Raw genomic sequence first — 18,690 nt, forward strand, 5'->3', positions numbered from 1 at the left:
AGCCCAAAACCCTAACCCAAAACCCAAAGCCCAAAACCCTAACCCAAAACCCATTGACCCGTAACCCGTGACCCGTGACCCGTGACCCTGACCCGTTTGACCCGTTGACCCGACCGTTGACCCGGTCAACGGTCAACGTGACGTTGACTTTGACTTTGACCGTTGACTTTTTGGGTTTTCGTGTGGGGACCTTCCTAGGCTAATTTCGACGTCCTAAATCCGTTTCCGATGTCCGTTTTCCCAAATTCAATCGTTTGAGTAGAGTTTGACTAAATGTACCTTTTTTGTGCTTAGGGGCAATTATTTGTAGCTTTTCCGTCTTCGCTAGTGGCGTGACTTTTCGACGGCGAAGTACTGTGAGTGGACCCCTTTTAAAAATGCATGTTTTAATGGTAGAATTGCATACACAGAAAAGCATGACTTTACGATTATGTTTTATGAAACGTTTTGAGATAACATGCTTACTAAGGCTAGTTTGAATTATTACTATTTTTCCTATAATCCCTGTTCTTATAGCATATCTGATGGATGATGATATGATATTTAGAACATGTTTAGAACACCTCTTTATAGTATAGATGATGGATGACTTTATACTATGAAGTTGATTTTCAATATATGTATGTTCACTGGTTTTGTACTTACCTAGTGGTCCTTTCCGCTACGGGACGTAGGGATAGATCCGGTCCGTTCCGGGCGACGGTTTGGTGTTGGCATAGGGCCTGGAGTGTGTTTTCCTCTGACTGTCTGCTCAGAGACGGGGAGCCGGCAGGGGGCCTGAAGTGTATTTTCCTCTGACTGTCTGCTCAGAGACAGGGAGCCGGCATGGGGCCTGAAGTGTTATATCGGACATTCACTAGTGATTACTATTTTATGCGATTTATGATTTGAGACATTGCACGACATGCTAGGTTTCGGAAAACTTATGTTTATCATTATATTTGTGTTTTCATAAAACCTGGGGGTTAGTATGTTGATAACTGTTTTATTATATATATATATATATATATATATATATATATCAACTTGGTCCACTCATGTTTGTTTTGCGCCCCCTTCAGGGCTTAGAATCGAGGCATACAATCCCGACGTCCAGGCATTTCCGCATCGGCATCTTCGAGTCCTCTCGGTGTAGGACCCACTCCTTTGTTTCATTCAATTTTATATTATTTTCTTTTAGTGTTCTAGATTAGAGGTGTGCTCTGAACACGGTCCTTATTTGCATATTAATTATTCTTTTATATTTATAAACCTTATTTATCCTTTGTTTTCAGCATTTGCACTCAATAAATGGCTTTCGTCACCTTCGGGTGTCGACCAGCACGTGCCTATCCTGGTATTCGGGGAATATCAGGGTCGGGGCGTGTCATGTGTACTCTAGTTTTTCCTCAACAATATCTCCATACTGCCTTTCCTAAGCCTGTAGTCAGTTGAGATTTCTTGATGTTGCGACTTTCTTTATTGCCATGGAGAACTAAATTTTGCATTGCAAAGCAACTTGTAAATGCATTGACATATCTCCATACCGCCTTTCCTAAACCCATAATTTGTTGAGATCTAACACATTTTCTTGGACCATGACTTAGTTCATAAAACTTAGCAACTTCTCTCTCTACAACAGTTCCTTCTATGCAATGAATCACAATGTCAATTTTAAAGCCCTTTCTTTTTACATTTGAACCATGTGTACGACTAAGATTTCACTGGATTGCCCTACAGTTTAATATTGCCAGTAAAACTTTGTAAATGTTCCCCATCTTGGAATTCTCTTGAACGGTCAATGAAACTCCCAATGACCTCTACTTGTTCAATGGAAAGTACGTTGTGCGGTTCTGTGGATATGTTAGAGAAGATTTGTCAATTGGGAGTTGGAATGGAAGGTAATTGTAAGGATGTATTTATGTATATGATTCTGTCACGACCTTCTACTTTCGAATCTCCTTTCTTTTGTCCTTCTTTGTAATTGACAAATTAATTGTCTTTTTCTTTGTCTCTGATAATGAAAAAACAAAGATGGTAGTTTCATGTAAATTTCTTTGGCCGACTGTCAGCATGTTGCTCTTAACAGAGCTAATCATTCGATGCCACCATTAACCTTGCAAAGCATAGCAACAAACTTCAAAACTGTACTCATTGGAGAAAAAGAAACAAATGGACTCGTTGGAGAAATTGGTCTACAGTGGAGTCGTTGGAGAAATTGATCGATTACTATTTACTTGGTACTACACAAGGAAATCAATTATTGTTGAGATAAAACAATGCCATCAAACTATTGCAGTTGTATGTTACTTTCATTCTCATATGTAGCTTTAAATTTAAATCTCAAATCGGATTTTAATTCATTAGCCATTTTTGTTCCAGGTTCTCAAAGCTGTTGTGCTTGAGAAAGCAGGAAAGAGATCGTGAGCCATCATACTACAAGAATTTAAGCAAATTAATAAAGGATCTTGTTGTTTCTGATGATGGACAAGCTCATCCTACTCATTGTTACTCGGCTGATGACCGCATCAGGGGCAACCTATAACTTCCGTCCTTCTCGCATTATAAAAGTGGATTCATGAACGTCAATTTTTATGACCATGACATACTAGATAGTGTGAGGATGTAAAGGTAAAAAAGTCTTACATCGATGAAAAAAAAAATCGTGCAAAGGCTTAAAAGGTTGGCCTACTCCCTGATAAATACAGAGAGCATTTCCTTCATCTTCTTTCCTTGTTCATCTTTCTGCCATTATTTCTTTCTTCAATCTTTCATAGATTCATAGGTTAACATGGTATTTCAATGTAATTAACATGGTATTAGAACCACCAGGCTCACGCCATGGATTCTGGTGGTTCCACTTCCCATTATTTTACATATGTTTCTAGCTTAGTTTCTTTCCAAATTTTCATTAAATATTAGGATAAGTTTCTGAGTGCTTCCGCAATCATTCTTTGACCTCTGGGTTGATTTGTTTCTAGGTTGATTGTTCTGGTTTGGAGATTTCTCCACCTACGCCTTCACCATCTCCAGGAACTGAAGCTCTCCGCCACCGTCTATCTTCTGGGTACTCATTCGACGCGATGTAGAGGAGGCAAATCAAAAAACTTTCATCATGATTTTGTATTGTTTGTTGGAAATCAGGAAATTGATTCGACTTTGTTAGTGGGTTTTTCTAGGTTTTTGAAATTTGCTGCGAATGAGCATTGAAATTGATGGGTTTTGCCCAAGACATAGTGCGGTATTACAAATCACATATGGTCACTATGTACCAATCGTCTTATTAAATGATTTTCCATGAAGGGTAGCATATGTTTGGAGATCTTCCCTCACTGAGCCCCTAGGCACATTTGGTTGATTGGGTCTGAAGCCTTGAGTTGTCTTCTTCTTAATTCTTTACTCAGAATTATACCCTTGCTAAGGGACCTGCTTGAGCTTATATCTTCTTCTGAAACCTTGTGAATTCTTAATTCAGAGGCGTCTTTGATATGGTACAACTTCTCTGTGTTGCTGCCATCCATGGCCTTATTTTTCCCCAAATTGGAGTTCTTATTTGTGATATTTGGATTCAAGACTTGAATGGTTGCTGATCTCTGGTGTGTTTTCTGGGCTTTTTCGCTCAAGAATTGAAGATTCAGGTTTCGTATTTCTTTCTGCACTCCAACTGTTTGTTTGATTGTCTCAGTGGAAAATTTTGTATTAATTTGTTCGATTCTGGTAAAGTCTTCCACTGGTTTAGTTGTTGCTCGAAGATTGGGCGTTTGGAGATCTGAAAATGTGCTATTCGGAGATCTGTTGGTGTGAGTTTCGTGAATCAAGTGATTTTGTTTACTGATTTTGTATGATGCCTATTCTTTGAAGCTATGGTGTTTGTTTTGCCTTAATTTCATGATTTGATTGAAGTAAAGTTTTGGGGTGTGTTGGTTAGAATCTTGATGCGTTGATTTGGGGTTTGTCTTTGCTTGGAGTATCATTCTCTGGGATTTGAGAATATGTTGGGAGTTAAAGTTTGTGGGTTAAAAGAAGAAAGTGTCATTCTTTCTGTGAATCTTGAAGTGTTTTTCTCCTTGGTTAATCTTGGTGTTAGCCTCTGCAAAGATTTAGGAAGATCTCAGGAGTGTCATTCTCCTTGGTTGATTTAGTTTCTTGGAGTGTCATTCTCTTTGGTTGATTTGGTGCCAGTCTATGTAAAGATTTAGGAAGGGTAATTTGCATATACAGTGAGCGTGTTACTATGGCTTCTCAGTTCAAAGTCGAAAATCTGTTGGGTATGTTAATGATAAAGCTAGATTGCACTTGTGGCTTTCATCATGGCTTCACCAACGACAAAAGTTGTAGTCTTGTGTGATGATAATGGAGTGAGTAGAGGTTTTGGTCAGCAGTTACAAAGGTGTCAGTAGATACTTTCTTGTTTACAGCAGGTTAATTCTTGAAGCTTGGCAGATATCTTGCTCTCATAGTTCCAGATCAATCTCAAATACCTGGCTAATACAAACTTCACTTGGATACTCCAAGTTTAGTTTGAGGGGGGAGTAATAACCATATGATTGAGTTAGTTAGAGGTTGTTAATGAGGGTATTTGGGTCTTTTGCAATAGGAAAAATGACTATATAAAAAAGAAAGTTGTAGAGATCATTTTCTGTAGAGTTGTATTCGACTATTGTGATAAATACAGAGAGCATTTCCTTCATCTTCTTTCCTTGTTCATCTTTCTGCCATTGTTTCTTTCTTCAATCTTTCATAGATTCATAGGTTAACATGGTATTTCAATGTAGTTAACACTCCCCACATAGCCAATTGGTTTTATGGTGGAACTTTAACTTTCTTCATGGTATCAGAGCATGTTAGCTCATGTGTGAAGCTCAATGATCACATGTGCCCCCACATCATCCAATTTGTGTTCTCCACGTATTTGGTCTAAAAATTCTCCACACGTGAAAGCGTGTGTGAGGATGTGAAGGTTAAAGAGTCTCACATCAGTAAAAGGATAAACCTCGCAAAGGCTCCCAATAACTTTTGCTACTTCCATTAATTTTCCAGTTAAGGTTCCTATATCTCACGGTCTTATACTATACAGGTCCCTACCCTCATGTCCTAGCTTTTTTGACCTCACCTGTCCAATAAGGTCAAAATATGTCTTTTGTGTGTCCTAGGTAAAGTTGATATTTGCAGATACTTCCAAACAACTTTGAGTGGAATCATTCCAAAAGACGTTTTTATAGCACCCTTGCTCGTTTAACACTACACCTAGACACCGTTTAACCCCTGCACGTTGAACACTACATCCAACTTTAAGCGTAGTCTGTTTAAATGGTTGCTTAATAAAAAAAGTCATCTTATCTTTTATATACAGGGAAACTTATCTGCATAAAGTAACTAGCTAATAATGTTATTTTCCTCCTCTTTCATTCTCTACAAAGTTATCTTGTCTATTTTTAAGTGTTTGATTCTGCAAAATGTTGACAAACATCATACTCAGTTTGGAATTCATTGTATCCACAAGACTTGTCTACACTATATGTCTCACATGGACGTCTCCACGTAATAGAAGACATTTCCCTCCTGATTGTGTCCACATCAAACCTAGGCTTGGCAAATGGGTCGTGTTTTTCGTGTTCGTGTCGTTTTTGTATAGCACATGTTATCTTAATAGGTCATGTTTCACACCCATTATCTTAATGGGTTCTTAAGACCATATTCAAAGGAGATGTCAAATCCTAGGTGGAATTCCATGTAATCAAATTTGAATGTAGGAGTGAGCTACAATTGATATGTCAATCCTATGTGGATTGACATATGAGTTTTCATATGTCAAATTTGACATATGAGAAAAGGTGATGTCAATTTTTTTTTTAATTATTTTATTATGTAGGTTCTATTAATGCACCAATTATAGATCTTGAAAAATATATTTTAATTGATTTCTTTTTTAAGTGGGTCCTACAAATATCATTTATAACAAAGAAACATATCGTTTGAAAAAAGAGAAAATTTGACATTGCCACATCAACCATCAAATTAACATCTGACATTTATCTTTTGACATCACCTTTGGAGATGCTCTAACGAATAAAATGACCCGACCCATTATGAGAGTATTTATCAATAATAGCAAAAATTTAACACCTAATTTTATAAATGCCATTTTTTTATAACATCTTTCAAATATAACAGCAAAATCACTTAAATAGACCTAAATACCCTCAAAATTAAAACCAAATAACAAAACCTATTAGATCAGAATTTAGGAAAAATGAGAGGCCACTACATTTTGTGGTGTCATAAATTTCCCAGTCAGTACCAATGAAATCATGGATCTTAATATAACTAAAATCTTGAAGGTGACTGACAATTTCAATCAAGCCAACATCATTGTGTGGAGGTTTTTGGTTTGGTTTACAGAGCAACTTTGGTGAATGGGTCCAAGCTAGTTGTTAAGAAACCATCAGAAGACTTGGGTCTGGTGGAAAGGGAATTCAAAGCAAAAGTTGAGGCACTATCCACTGCTCAACACGAGAATCTGGTTTCCTTGCAAGGTTATTGTTTGCCTGATGGCGTTCGCCTGTTAATGTATTCGTATATGGAGAATGGAAGTCTGGATTACTGGTTACATGAGAAGTAGATGGTCCTTCCTAATTAGATTGGCCAATTCGACTGGATATTTTGTGAGGAGCAGGCTGTGTGTTGACAAAGACTAGATGGGTTTATTTTGCACCAAAAATGTAGGGACATTCCAGCAACACCAAGATAAAAAGGGTAAATTTTTGTTTTACCTTTGACACTTGTTAAGAAAGTTTTGGTATGTATACTTGCACTTAACTATTTTTGAGTTTATTTTGTGTAAATATCTGAGGCTCGGCATTGCCAACTCTTTTATTACAGAAAACATGAATTTTTGCATGAAAGCAATCTTTCAATCTTTAGCTTTTGCCACTTCTCTGAACTGAAATCACGCAAAAGAATTTGCTCATGATATTCGTACATCAGATTGATCGCAATTGATTTTATAAAGTCTTATGAAATTCAAATGCTAACGAGAATTCCAAATCCAAAGATGTAGAGGAGTTCTATTCACATGAGTCACGTGAGTTTTCTGCAAAATTTGAAAGTTTTTATAGAAAAGTGATATTTATGAAATTAAGTATTAAATTTTGGCCATTAATGATAGTTCTCCCATTATGACCCGTTCAGATTTTTTTTTTTTTTTTAATTTTATAAATTTGCATATAAAACATTGTCACATAAATATTACTTCAAACACACAAAAACACATTTGTCGTTAATAAAAAAAAGCATCAATACATTACTACAAAATATCAAATGTGCAAGGATATGCAAAATGAAGGAGAGTTTATGGCTGAGAAAAACATTGGACGGCCGAGATTAAATCTCAGCTGATCCAACGGTCATTAATTTTCTAAATTTAATTTATATATATATTTATATATTTATATTTTAACTTTCGGTTCAGGATTAAATCCTATTATTGTTAATTATAGAATTTTTTTTTTTTTTTTAGTGGTATACAATTATTAAATTAATATATTTTTCTATAGTGTAACAGATTAACCACGTGTATACATGCACTGACCCGTTATCTTAATAGGTGTTTATTGGGTTATCCGATAAAAAATCGATTGGTTATCGTGTTAACCCGAAAACTTATTACTTTCGTGTTGTTTCGTGTCGAATTAACTGTTCTTGTCAAAAAATTTCAGGCCTAATCAAACCTCTTGCTCAAGAAGGTCAAAGTGACTACAAAAGGGGTACTAGCTCCAGGAAAAGAAAGCTGCGGAACGAGGCCCAACAACCTTCTCCATTTCCTCCAAGCTTTCACAAAAATTTAGTCACCCCCATGTATATACTGTAAAATCCTCCGTACGTGACTAAATACAAAGTGAATGTAGCCCGATTTTGAGTGAACCATTATAATCTTTTGTGTATGTGTATATGTTTGAATGGGTAGTACCAAGCTAGATCGCTCTCGGAATTTAACTCGCTCAAAGTCCTAGTTCACTGTTTAAAAACGCACGTCACAAGACTTGTTTGAAAGTCCCATTTGCCTACTAATTGTGGGAGCAAAATATCTATAAAAAAAACTTTTACGCGTCTTAAAACGCTCATCCTTCCTTTAGTTGAAAACATTTCTTTCATCCTTCTTAACTAAGTTCTTTGACTCTTAATAGTAGGGCAAAATGTCCTCTTCTTAGCTAACTTCTTTGACATTTTCGTCCAACACTAATTTTCTATCTCCTTCCTTTTGCTTCCTAAGCCATCCCCACTGCATGTCATTCTAAACAGGGCTGTTTGAACAGCTGCTCTGCTTGCACATTCCAATGCCATCGCAGTTGTCTCGGTTGATGAATCAATCAATTACTGTTCAAATGGCATAATCCGAATCCAGTTCTAAGGGGCCTGACTGGTAATTTATAGAGAGATTAAAGAGTAAACGATGCCATCCAAATTCTTGTAAGTTCGTTGATTCTATGGTACTTTCCTTAGACATGAGATTTTGCTTTTGATATTTTCTCTTTATTACAACATTACGTAAAATATTAATCCAACCTCAGTGATTTTTCTACTAATTGAAGTCTCATATAAATTCTTTTACACGCAAAGAAATGAGAACCTTAAATATTTGAGGCAAAGAAAAGTTGAAAGCTGAGATTTCATTGAAGTTCTAAAGAAAATTGAAAATTTCTTGAGAACCGCGAGCGCTTAATTATTTACAATTCCCTATTTTATATTCATTCTTTGTGTTCGTGTTTTACCAATTTATACTGTGTAATATATATATATATATATATATATATATATATTTGTACCAGGTTCTCCTTGCTTCCATGTGTAAGAATGGTGGAAACTGAGAGCTCATTCTTGAAGAATGGAAGCATCTTGTTAGAGGATCTCATTGCTTCTTGTGAGGGCAAATCGAGTCCTATTCGCACTTACTCTGCTGATGAGCTAGTCAAGGCAACCAACAATTTCGATCCTTCTTTCATTATAAGTGAGGATTTATCCTTCAAACTGTTCAGAGGTCTTCTAGATGACCGGTCAATAATCATTAAGAAGTACTTGCATTGGCCCAGTGAAGCCGAAGCTAGGTCCATGGCCATTCGTGATATTATCATATCGATGCAGATGAGTGCGCACAAAAATGCTTTGAAATTGTCGGGCTGCTGCTTAGAGTTCTCTCTACCAGCTCTGGTGCATGAAGATGCAGCAAAAGGAGCTCTCGACTGCCATGGAGGTTTAGGGGATACTCGCTCATTACCATGGAAAACTAGACTGCTAATTGCAACGAAAGTAGCTCATGCACTTGCATATCTTCATACCGCCTTTCCCAGGCCCGTCATTCATAGGGATCTAAAGCCCACGTGCATTTTCTTGGACGATAACTATTCTCCCAAACTCTCCAACTTTTCACTATCCATAATGATTCCTCCTAAGCAATTTCATGTTGAAGATGTCATGAAAGGGACATATAGGTATGCTGTCCCTACCTACATCGCAACTGGTTTCATTACAGAAAAAACTGATGTTTATAGCTTTGGTGTGCTTTTACTTGTATTCTTGATGGGACGAAAAATTAGGGTTGTCGATAAATCAGCAGTAGTAGAAGACCTCACTTCATATGTGGATGCTAATATCCTTAGGGAGCTAAGGGCAGATGGGCAAGCACAATAGCAATTGCAAGCTTTCTTAGCACTGGCATTGTTGTGCACCCAGGACGGAAGGGAATCAAGGCCATGCATGACTGATGTAGCCAAAGAACTTGTACGAATTGAGAAGTCTATTTTGCATTGCTAGATTAACTTGTCCGGATTGGTTGTCATAAAAGGGGATATGTTGGTTCAATAACATTATACGGATCCGTACTTGTATTTGTTTAGCAAGAGATGGTGAAACCTGTAGCTACCAAATTTGCATTCTGTGTATCTCTGTGCTCAACCGTTCCAGGGCAAGTTCGATTAGCATTTTTCTAACAGTGACAAACGAAGATCAATCATTATTACCATGGAAAACTAAGTTGTGTATTGCAAAGTACCTTGTGAATGCACTTAAATGTAGCTCTTTACCACCTTCCTAACCCCAGCATTCGTAGATATGTAACACCTGCCATATTTTCCTGGACCGTGACATTGTTCCCAAAACTTCTGTATGCAACTTGTGTTTTTTATACATGATACATGTGTACGACTAAGCTCTCACTGCTCTTCAATGATATATATGCGTTCTGCCACGCTCTAAGGATATGTGCAGAAAATTTGTTAATGGGGAGGTGGGATTGAAAGTGTTGATTAATGTACTTATTTTCTATTGGTGACAAATTATTTGAAAATTTGGTATAAAATTTGGTCTGCCTAATATTATTCTTTATGCTTGATGGTTTGGATCTAAACATTGGGGAATTGTAATCAATCTCAGACAGAGGCTTGCTCCAAATTTCCATTTGTTTTTTATTCTACTGCAGAGCTCAATAGGGCAACCAACAGCTTCAATCCTTTTAGCATTATACAAAAGGATTTACTCTACGGCGTGTTTCAGGGCTTTTTCTTTTTCTTTTTAGATGATCAATCAATTATCATTCGGAAATTCATCACATTGGGATTGGGGTGGCAAGCAGAGGAACTGTCAATGACCCTGCTTCTTCTATGAAACATTCAACCAGTTTTCGGGTGATATGTAAATTTGGAGGTGGGTTTGAAGGTGAGATTGTAAGGCCTTTGATGTGTTTTGCGTTGCATGATGGATGAGTGTTTCATGTATGTGATTTTGACACAGCCTCCTATTTCCTAGTTCCTTGTTTTTTCTTTCTTTCTTTGCAAGTCACCAGTTGTTTTTATTATGTTTATTTCTTCGGCTGGCTCACCGCCTACTGCACCATGTAATTTCTTAACAGGCCAGGCATCGTTGACGTTGCAAAGCACTATCAATAAACTTCCAATTCTTCAAAACTCTAGTCATCTGTCCTCGGAAGAAATGAAACTGCTAGAGTAGAAGCACTGCTGATCTACTTGCACAAGTCATCCAACAGAGGACTGCTGGAGAAATCAATCGATCTACTGAGTTGGTGCAGTCTAATATTATCATACGTTGAAACAATGCCATCAAAACTCCTGAAACTGTAAGTTATCAGCATATTTCAGATTTGATTCCTCTATTTTTGTTTATGGTCTGGAAAGTGCTAACGACCGTTATTTAAAGTCCTGAACTCAATCAAAATTTTCATGTGATGAACCCGAATGTAATCTTTTTTTGATAACATAAAGCATTGAACGAGAGATCTTCCAAAAGTACATAGTACCACATGAATGGGGAAAAAAATCAATCTCTAATTCGTTCTTCTTGTTCAGCCAAGTTTACGAGTATAAGTTTTACCCATAGGCTAAGCATGGTATCAGAGCAGGTGTACCGCACTAGATAATTAGGAGACTGTTAACATTTCAACATTTTATTTTCGTTGTTGGCAATGGCAAGTATCAAATATATATATAGTTTCATTAATTTTTCGTGTGTTACATATGTCTATATATATTTGTGCTCGGTTCTCAAGGCTACCATTTTGTAGAAAGAAGAAAAGAGATATCGAGTCGTCATACTACAAGAATCCAAAAAAGTTATCAGAGGATCTCTTTGCTTCTAGTGATGGAGAATCTCATCCTATTCATTGTTACTCTGCGGATGACCTCATCAAGGGAACCAACAACTTCAGTCCTTCTCGCATTGTAAAACATGGTGGCATTGCAATACAGGGTCAATTCTACGATATGTTTATGGTATCAAAGTACTGCATTCGGAGCTGGTCAAATGAGGATAGGGATAGGTCTTGCGTTATTCGTGACATTGACATTTCATTACAGATGAGCAACCATGATAATGTTTTGAAACTCTTGGGCTGCGGCTTAGAGTTCCCCATATCAGTGCTGGTGCATGCATACGCAGCAAAAGGAGTTCTCAACCATTATGGAAGTTTAAGAGGGGATAATGAAGATCAAATCATACTACCATGCAACATTAGATTGCGTATTGCAAAGCAGCTTGCCAGTACAGTTTCATATCTCCATACCCCCTTTTGCCGAACCCATCATTCATAGGTATCTAAACCCCAGCTGCCTGTTCTTGGATGATGACTATGTTTCCAAACTTTTCAGCTTCTCGCACTCTACAACCATTCCTCCTACGGAATAAGATGTCGAAGATGCTGTGGGAGGGACCCCTGGGTACCTTGACCCTGCCTACATGCGGCCTGGTCTCATTTCAGAAAAAACTGATGTTTACAGCTTTGATATTCTTTTAGTTGTTTTACTGACGGGACGAACACCTTGGGAGCGGGTGGAAGGAATTGAAATAATTCCATATGCTAGTGGTTGTGATGGCCGAATTGGGGAAATTCTTGATCCGAGAATCTATGAGGAAGTGAGGGGAAATGAGCAAGTACAACAGCAGTCACATGATTTCCTTGAACTGGCATTGTTAAGCACTCGAGATGACATTGAAGGAAGGCCATACATGGTGGATGTGGCTAGAGAACTCATTCGAATTGAAGAATTTGTTTTGGCCAGCTGGCTTCGATCCACTACATTTGTTATCAAAAGTATTGGATACTGGTTTAACGGCAATTCTAATGTTTGTAATCTGATCGTTCTCTTGGTAGGCCTTTTGTGAAAGGATCAACTATATTTTCCTCCACCATATATATTAATTATCACACCCCCAAAGTCCAAACTCAAGGTTTGAGCCCAATCTTGCATAAGAAGCAGAGGTCATTCAGAGTTTTGTTATATTTTCATGATAATTCCAAGATGGAAACTGGGTACATTACAGAAAACTTGAGGTGCATTTTGTCTAATTAATACTACTAACTATGTTATCCATCTCATTTGTTAACATCAGAGGGTATCGATTCAACCACGGAACTAGCTTCTAGTATAGAACTTTGGTCATTCATTGTTCAATTGTTAAGCTCCCTGTATTCTCGTATCTGGCCTTGCATCGCTTTTGTCTTTGATGCAAAAAAGCAAAAACGATGCCATCCAAAATTTTGTAAGTTCTCGTTTTCATCATTGAATTTGGCTTTCTTTGGTTCACACTTGGCGTTTAGTAAACAACAAAACAAGGTAGTCAAATTAATGCATCAAAGCTTTTTTCGACAACATTCTGTAAATTTGTAATCAATCTCAGACAGAGGCTTGCTCCAAATTCCCATTTGTTTTTTGTTCTACTGCAGAGCTCAACAGGGCAACCAACAACTTCGATCCTTTTAGCATTATACAAAAGGATTTACTCTATGGCGTGCTTCAGGGTTTTCTAGACGATCAATCAAATTATCATTAGGAAATTCATCACATTGTGATTGATGTGGCAGGCACAGGCCTGCTTACCCATTGTGCTGGTTTTCGGGTGATAGGTGAATTTGGAGGTGGATTTTGAAGGTGAGATGGTAAGACCAACTCCAATGGTGGGCTAAAAGCCAAATTACCGCTCAAAATTTCCCCCAAACCCACTCCAACCCAAGGGGAAAATTTGGGCTAAATGCTAAACCAAGGCTAAATTCCTCCCAAAATTTAGCCCAGAAATCGGAGTGGACTCCACCCAATATTTATCGGAATTTAAATTTTTTTAGATTAAAATGTTAATAAAATTAATTTACGATAGTCTACATATTTATTTAAAAAAAAAAATAATTTAACAAAAAAAATAGCTTAAGTTCATTCTTTAATAATCCCGGGCTAAAATTTTAAACTAGAACGGTTGGAGCAGACAAGTTATTTTTGGACTAAAAGCTAAATTTTCCGGACTAAAATATTTGGCTTTTAGCCCAACCATTGGAGATGGTCTAAGTGGTTGATGTGTTTTGCCTCTTGCATGATGGACGAGTGTATCATGTATGTGATTTTGTCATAGCCTCCTATTTCCTAGTTCCTCCTTTCTTTCTTTGCAAGTTGCCAGTTGCCAGTTGCCTTTATCATGTGTATTTCTTCGGCCTGGCCCACCGCCTACCGCACCATGTAATTTCTTAGAAGGCCAGGCATCGTTGACTTTGCAAAGCATGACCAATAAACTTCCAATTCTTCGAAACTCTAGTTCTCCGTCCGCAGAAGAAAATGAAACTGCCGTAGTAGAAGCGCTGCTGATCTGCTTGCACAAGACATCCGACAGCGGACTGCTGGAGAAATCGATCGATCTACTGAGTTGGTGCAGTCTGAATCTTATCATACGTTGAAACAATGCCATCAAAGCTCCTGCAACTGTGAGTTATCAGCATATTTCAGATTTAATTCCTCTGTTTTTGTTTATGGTCTAGGAAGTGCTATCGACCATTATTTAAAGTCCTGAACTCAATCAAATTTTTCATGTGCTGAATCCGAAGTAATCTTTTTTCGAGAACATAAATTGTTGAACAAGAGATCTTCCAAAAGTATTTAGTACCACATAAATGGGGAAAAAATCATTCTCTAATTCGTTCTTGTTGTTCAGCCAAGTGTAGAGTATAAGTTTTAGCTATAGGCCAAGCATGGTATGAGAGCAGGTGTACCGCACTAGATAATTATGAGATTTTTAACATTTCAACATTTTGTTTTCGTTGTTGACAATGGCAAGTAAGAAAGATACATACAGTTTCATGAATTTTTTGTGTTACATCGTGTATATATATTTGTGCCAGGTTCTCAAAGCTGCCATATTTTAGAAAGAAGGAAAGAGAGTCGTCATACTACAAGAATCTAAAAAAGTTATTAGAGGATCTCCTTGCTTCTAGTGATGGAGAATCTCATCCTATTCATTGTTACTCTGCGGATGACCTCATCAGGGCAACTAACAACTTCAGTCCTTCTCGCACTGTAAAACAGGTTTCATCTTACGCAATGTTGAGGGGATTTCTAGATGGCCGATCCATTATCGTATCAAAGTACTACATTCGGAACTGGTCAAACGAGGATAGGGATAGGTGTTGCGTTATTCGTGACATTGTCATTTCATTGCAGATGAGCAACCATGATAATGTTTTGAAACTCTTGGGCTGCTGCTTAGAGTTCCCTATACCAGTGTTGGTGCATGAATACGCAGTAAAAGGAGTTCTCAACCCTGATGGAAGTTTAGGTGGGGCTAGTGAAGATCAAATCATACTACCATGGAACATTAGATTGCGTATTGCAAAGCAAGTTGCTAGTGCAGTTTCATATCTCCATACCGCCCTTGCCGGAGCCATCATTCATAGGCATCTGAACCCCAGCTGCGTGTTCTTGGATGATGACTATGTTCCCAAACTTTACGACTTCTCGCTCTCTATAACCATTCCTCCTCCGGATTCGGAAGTTGAAGATGCTGTGCGAGGGATTTATGGGTACCTTGACCCTCTCTACATGCATTCTGGTCGCATTTCAGAAAAAACTGATGTTTACAGCTTTGGTGTTCTTTTACTTGTATTCCTGACGGGACGAAAAGCTCTGGACTTTAATCAGGCGGAAGGATATGAATCTGTGATTTCTTTTGTTCTTGAATGTGATGGTCAAATCAGGGCGATTGTCGATCCAAAAATCTTTGAGGAGGTGGAGGAAAATGAGCAAATACAACAGCAGTTGCATGATTTCCTAAACCTGGCATTGTTTTGCACTCGAGATAGAATTGAAAGCCGACCAGATATGGTGGATGTGGCTAGAGAACTTGTTCGAATTGAAGAGTTTGTTATGCCCAGCTAGGGGCTAGTTTGGGTTGCTGTGTTTTTTTTTTTTTTTTTTTTTTTTTTATGAGAATGCAATCAATACGGGCGAAATGCCGGATAACCACCTTCTCCATTCTCATGACACGAGCAAATGGAGGAGATGGTCATTAGCCCTCGTAGGAATATGGACGAGTCACCACTAGCATAAAGATGCTTCTTTTCGCGTTGTGAACCGGTGGTTAATAGAAATGATCAACAAGACGTACTATGGAATCATATCCGCATGTAAAATCTCAAGTGTCATTTGAGAAAGAACTAATGTTGATTTTTCATATGGAAAACAATATTATTATTGGGGTTAATAGATTCTTGTCCAAACTTAAAGAGAAGTTTGTAGTTTCTATTTGTCTTTTTGAAAAAACAAAACAAAAGTGGAGAATTATTGGCAGTGGTGAATCCAGGATTCTAACCTTGAATGGTCCCAGTATAAAATATTTAAAGATTTTGTACGAAAATAGCACACAACGCGCAAAAAAAATTTATGTATTTTTTTAAACGAAACAATTCGTCAAGCACTTTGTGTATATGTAAGTGGCCTTGTTTTGTTCTTTAGAGATTAGAAGCCTTGCTAAAATATTCAATGTCAATCTTTGTTGACATCCAGTAACTTGAAAGCTCTTTCCTAAGAACAAGTAAATCAAAGGTTTTTTTTTTTCTTCTAAGATACTAGTAACTTGAAAGATTTTCTTTCTTATAAGATAGTCATACTAGTAATTTAAAACGGTTTTTTTTTTTTTTTTTTGAAAACTGGTAGATGAAAACCGGGAAAAGATGCCAAACAAAACATACAGAGCCTACAATGAGGCAAGCAAACATGAAACAAAGAAATAGACAAAGGGCAATGGTGAGAGTTACAGAGGAAACGCAGTAACCAAGTTAGCGTGTCGCCCTCACCAAAGCCCCCCGAGCCCTAAGGAGGGCAAGGTAATCCATCATTGTGAAGGACATGAACAAGTGAAGATGGGGGTCTGTTAACCCAAGAAACATCGCACATCTCCGAGCTTCTCTACGACGCCAAAGCATCTGTCGCCAAATTAGCTAGTCTTGGGATCCAAGACCAGCGACAGTCCTGGAAAGAATCCCCTAGTCTTTTAGCTTTCACTAAGTAAGGGAAAGCTTCCCATCTACCCTTGTCGAGCGAGTCCACCAGAGAGGAGATAGACTCATGGGAATCAGACTCCACAACCACCTTACTAAGCCTCAGCCAAAGACCAAATTCACACCCTTTGAGGATAGCCATTGTTTTTTCCGCACCAGCACAAGGGGCTCGAATAGCGTACCTAATCGTGGCCACAAAAGAGCGCGTCTGCATCGACTAACTAGCATCAACATTTATTTTTGTATACATCGTGGTATGGGGAACCACCTAGGCAATCGATCATCCACCGGAGGGATAGGAGACGGGAGTGGATACACATCACGTACAGCTGCACTGAAAGCACCCGCCGAGTTATTAATGGCACAAACCACTTGGGTGGGGTCGATTGGTCGCTGATTAAACAATAGATTGCAATGAGCCTTCCATATATGCCAACACGTGAAGGCAACATACAAGAGCATGTGCAACCGGTCCCCACTGTCCCCCAATGACTGTAAGCCACCTAGTCAAACCACTTCATCTAACTACATACCCCACTTCTATCAATCTTGTAATTTAGTATCCCATTAAACCAGATGGGCTTTACCCATGGGAAAAATAAAATAAGGTGTTCAATTGACTCCTCTTGAAGATGGCATATCGGGCACATCAGGTTAGGGGCAGATTAACGCTTAAACAGGTCCTCTATCGTGGCAAAAGCGTGGTGGAAAGTCTTCCATAGAAAATTTCTGATTTTTGCAGGGGTTTGCAGTTTCCAAATAATCTTCCACGCACGATCTAGAGTGGCACGGGACGTGGAGGGACAAGAAAGCAGAGGAAGACAAACACTAGCCTACATCGAAAGGTACTCGGATTTCACCGTCTAAACGCCAGTCTTAGTCTCTGGCTAGATCAGGCGATCCTTTCCTGTGACATCGCCAATATCAGTACCCGTAACAGCTTTGAGCTCCTTCATGAAAATGAAGGGTATGAGAGAGTTTATGTCCCACATTTTGGTGATTGGGCTCAAAAAAGTTCGAACCCGAGGATCCATAGTAACTGACACTGGTCCCCTTAGAATAGGGTGGCCCAAATGGAGGGAGGGGAGCCAACGATCGACCCAAAACCGCACCTCATGACCATCAAAAATCTACCACTGTGCCCCTTACAAAATTAAATCTCTACCCACAAGTAAACTAGTCCAGGCCCACGAAGCTCGGCTTCCCCGGTTAACGTCAAGAAATGAGCAATGTGGAAAATACTTGGCCTTAAGAACAGAGGCCTAGAGCGAATTTGGCTCCACAATCATCTTCCAACATTGCTTAGTATGGAGAGCATCATTAAATTTTTTTAAAGCATCTGAAACCCATTCCCTCATCATTTTTCGGGCAGCCCATTCGGCATTTAGAGACCCAATGAATTTTTTTTTCACCATTTTTCTGCCCCCACCAGAACTCCATAATCATAGAATCCAATTCATTACAAACTGTATCCTGAAATCTAAATAAGTTCATTGGGTAAGCAGGGATGGCTTGGGCCACAACTTTTATCATGACCTCTTTGCCAGCTTGGGATAAGGTGCACTACTTCTAGCCTTGGATTTTCCCCATCATAATACCTTTCACATAAGCAAGGCCTTGGCATTTGGATCGACCCCAGATAGCTGGAACCCTCAGGTAGGTCCCCAAATTAGTCACCACTGGTACACCAAGAATATTCCCCAACTCATCTGAAACTGCCGCAGGGGTATTGGCACTAAAGAACATACACAATTTCTGTAAGTTTACTGCCTGGCCGGAAGCTGCACAGTAATCTTCAATAAGCCGATCAAATCCTTGACAGTTTGGTCTATCAGCCTTTAGGAATATGAAAGTATCATCAACAAAAAAGATATGGGAAATGGATGGGT

The 18,690-nt window shown here is 38.5% G+C and overlaps 2 protein-coding genes and 1 pseudogene across 3 annotated transcripts; all 3 read left to right on the forward strand.

Annotated features, from left to right (window-relative positions):
* The first annotated feature begins 8,128 nt into the window (after nucleotides 1-8,128).
* Nucleotides 8,129-9,944, forward strand: LOC137724905 (non-functional pseudokinase ZED1). Its single transcript, XM_088694666.1, has 2 exons — nucleotides 8,129-8,448; nucleotides 8,808-9,944. The coding sequence occupies exons 1-2, from the start codon at nucleotides 8,432-8,434 to the stop codon at nucleotides 9,664-9,666; spliced, it is 876 nt and encodes a 291-aa protein (XP_088550792.1). The 5' UTR covers nucleotides 8,129-8,431; the 3' UTR covers nucleotides 9,667-9,944.
* A 394-nt stretch (nucleotides 9,945-10,338) lies between these two features.
* Nucleotides 10,339-12,650, forward strand: LOC148696916 (non-functional pseudokinase ZED1-like; annotated as a pseudogene). The gene is made up of 2 exons (XR_015962878.1): nucleotides 10,339-10,745; nucleotides 10,883-12,650. The product of XR_015962878.1 is annotated as a non-functional pseudokinase ZED1-like (transcript).
* Nucleotides 12,651-14,019: 1,369 nt separating this feature from the next.
* Nucleotides 14,020-15,717, forward strand: LOC137727009 (non-functional pseudokinase ZED1-like). Its single transcript, XM_068465963.2, has 2 exons — nucleotides 14,020-14,233; nucleotides 14,648-15,717. Exons 1-2 carry the CDS (start codon nucleotides 14,211-14,213, stop codon nucleotides 15,678-15,680), a joined length of 1,056 nt encoding a protein of 351 aa, XP_068322064.2. The 5' UTR covers nucleotides 14,020-14,210; the 3' UTR covers nucleotides 15,681-15,717.
* The last annotated feature ends 2,973 nt before the right edge of the window (nucleotides 15,718-18,690 follow it).

The sequence above is a fragment of the Pyrus communis genome, chromosome 5 (assembly GCF_041283825.1).
Source record: "Pyrus communis isolate YQ-2024b chromosome 5, ASM4128382v1, whole genome shotgun sequence".
Classification (NCBI taxonomy): domain Eukaryota; kingdom Viridiplantae; phylum Streptophyta; class Magnoliopsida; order Rosales; family Rosaceae; genus Pyrus; species Pyrus communis.

Bases quoted from the DNA above. Each gene is read 5' to 3' on its own strand.
- LOC137727009 (XM_068465963.2), top strand. From the start codon at position 14,211: ATGCCATCAAAGCTCCTGCAACT. The intron at 14,234-14,647 runs GTGAGTTATCAG...TATTTGTGCCAG, and splicing joins CCATCAAAGCTCCTGCAACT to GTTCTCAAAGCTGCCATATT.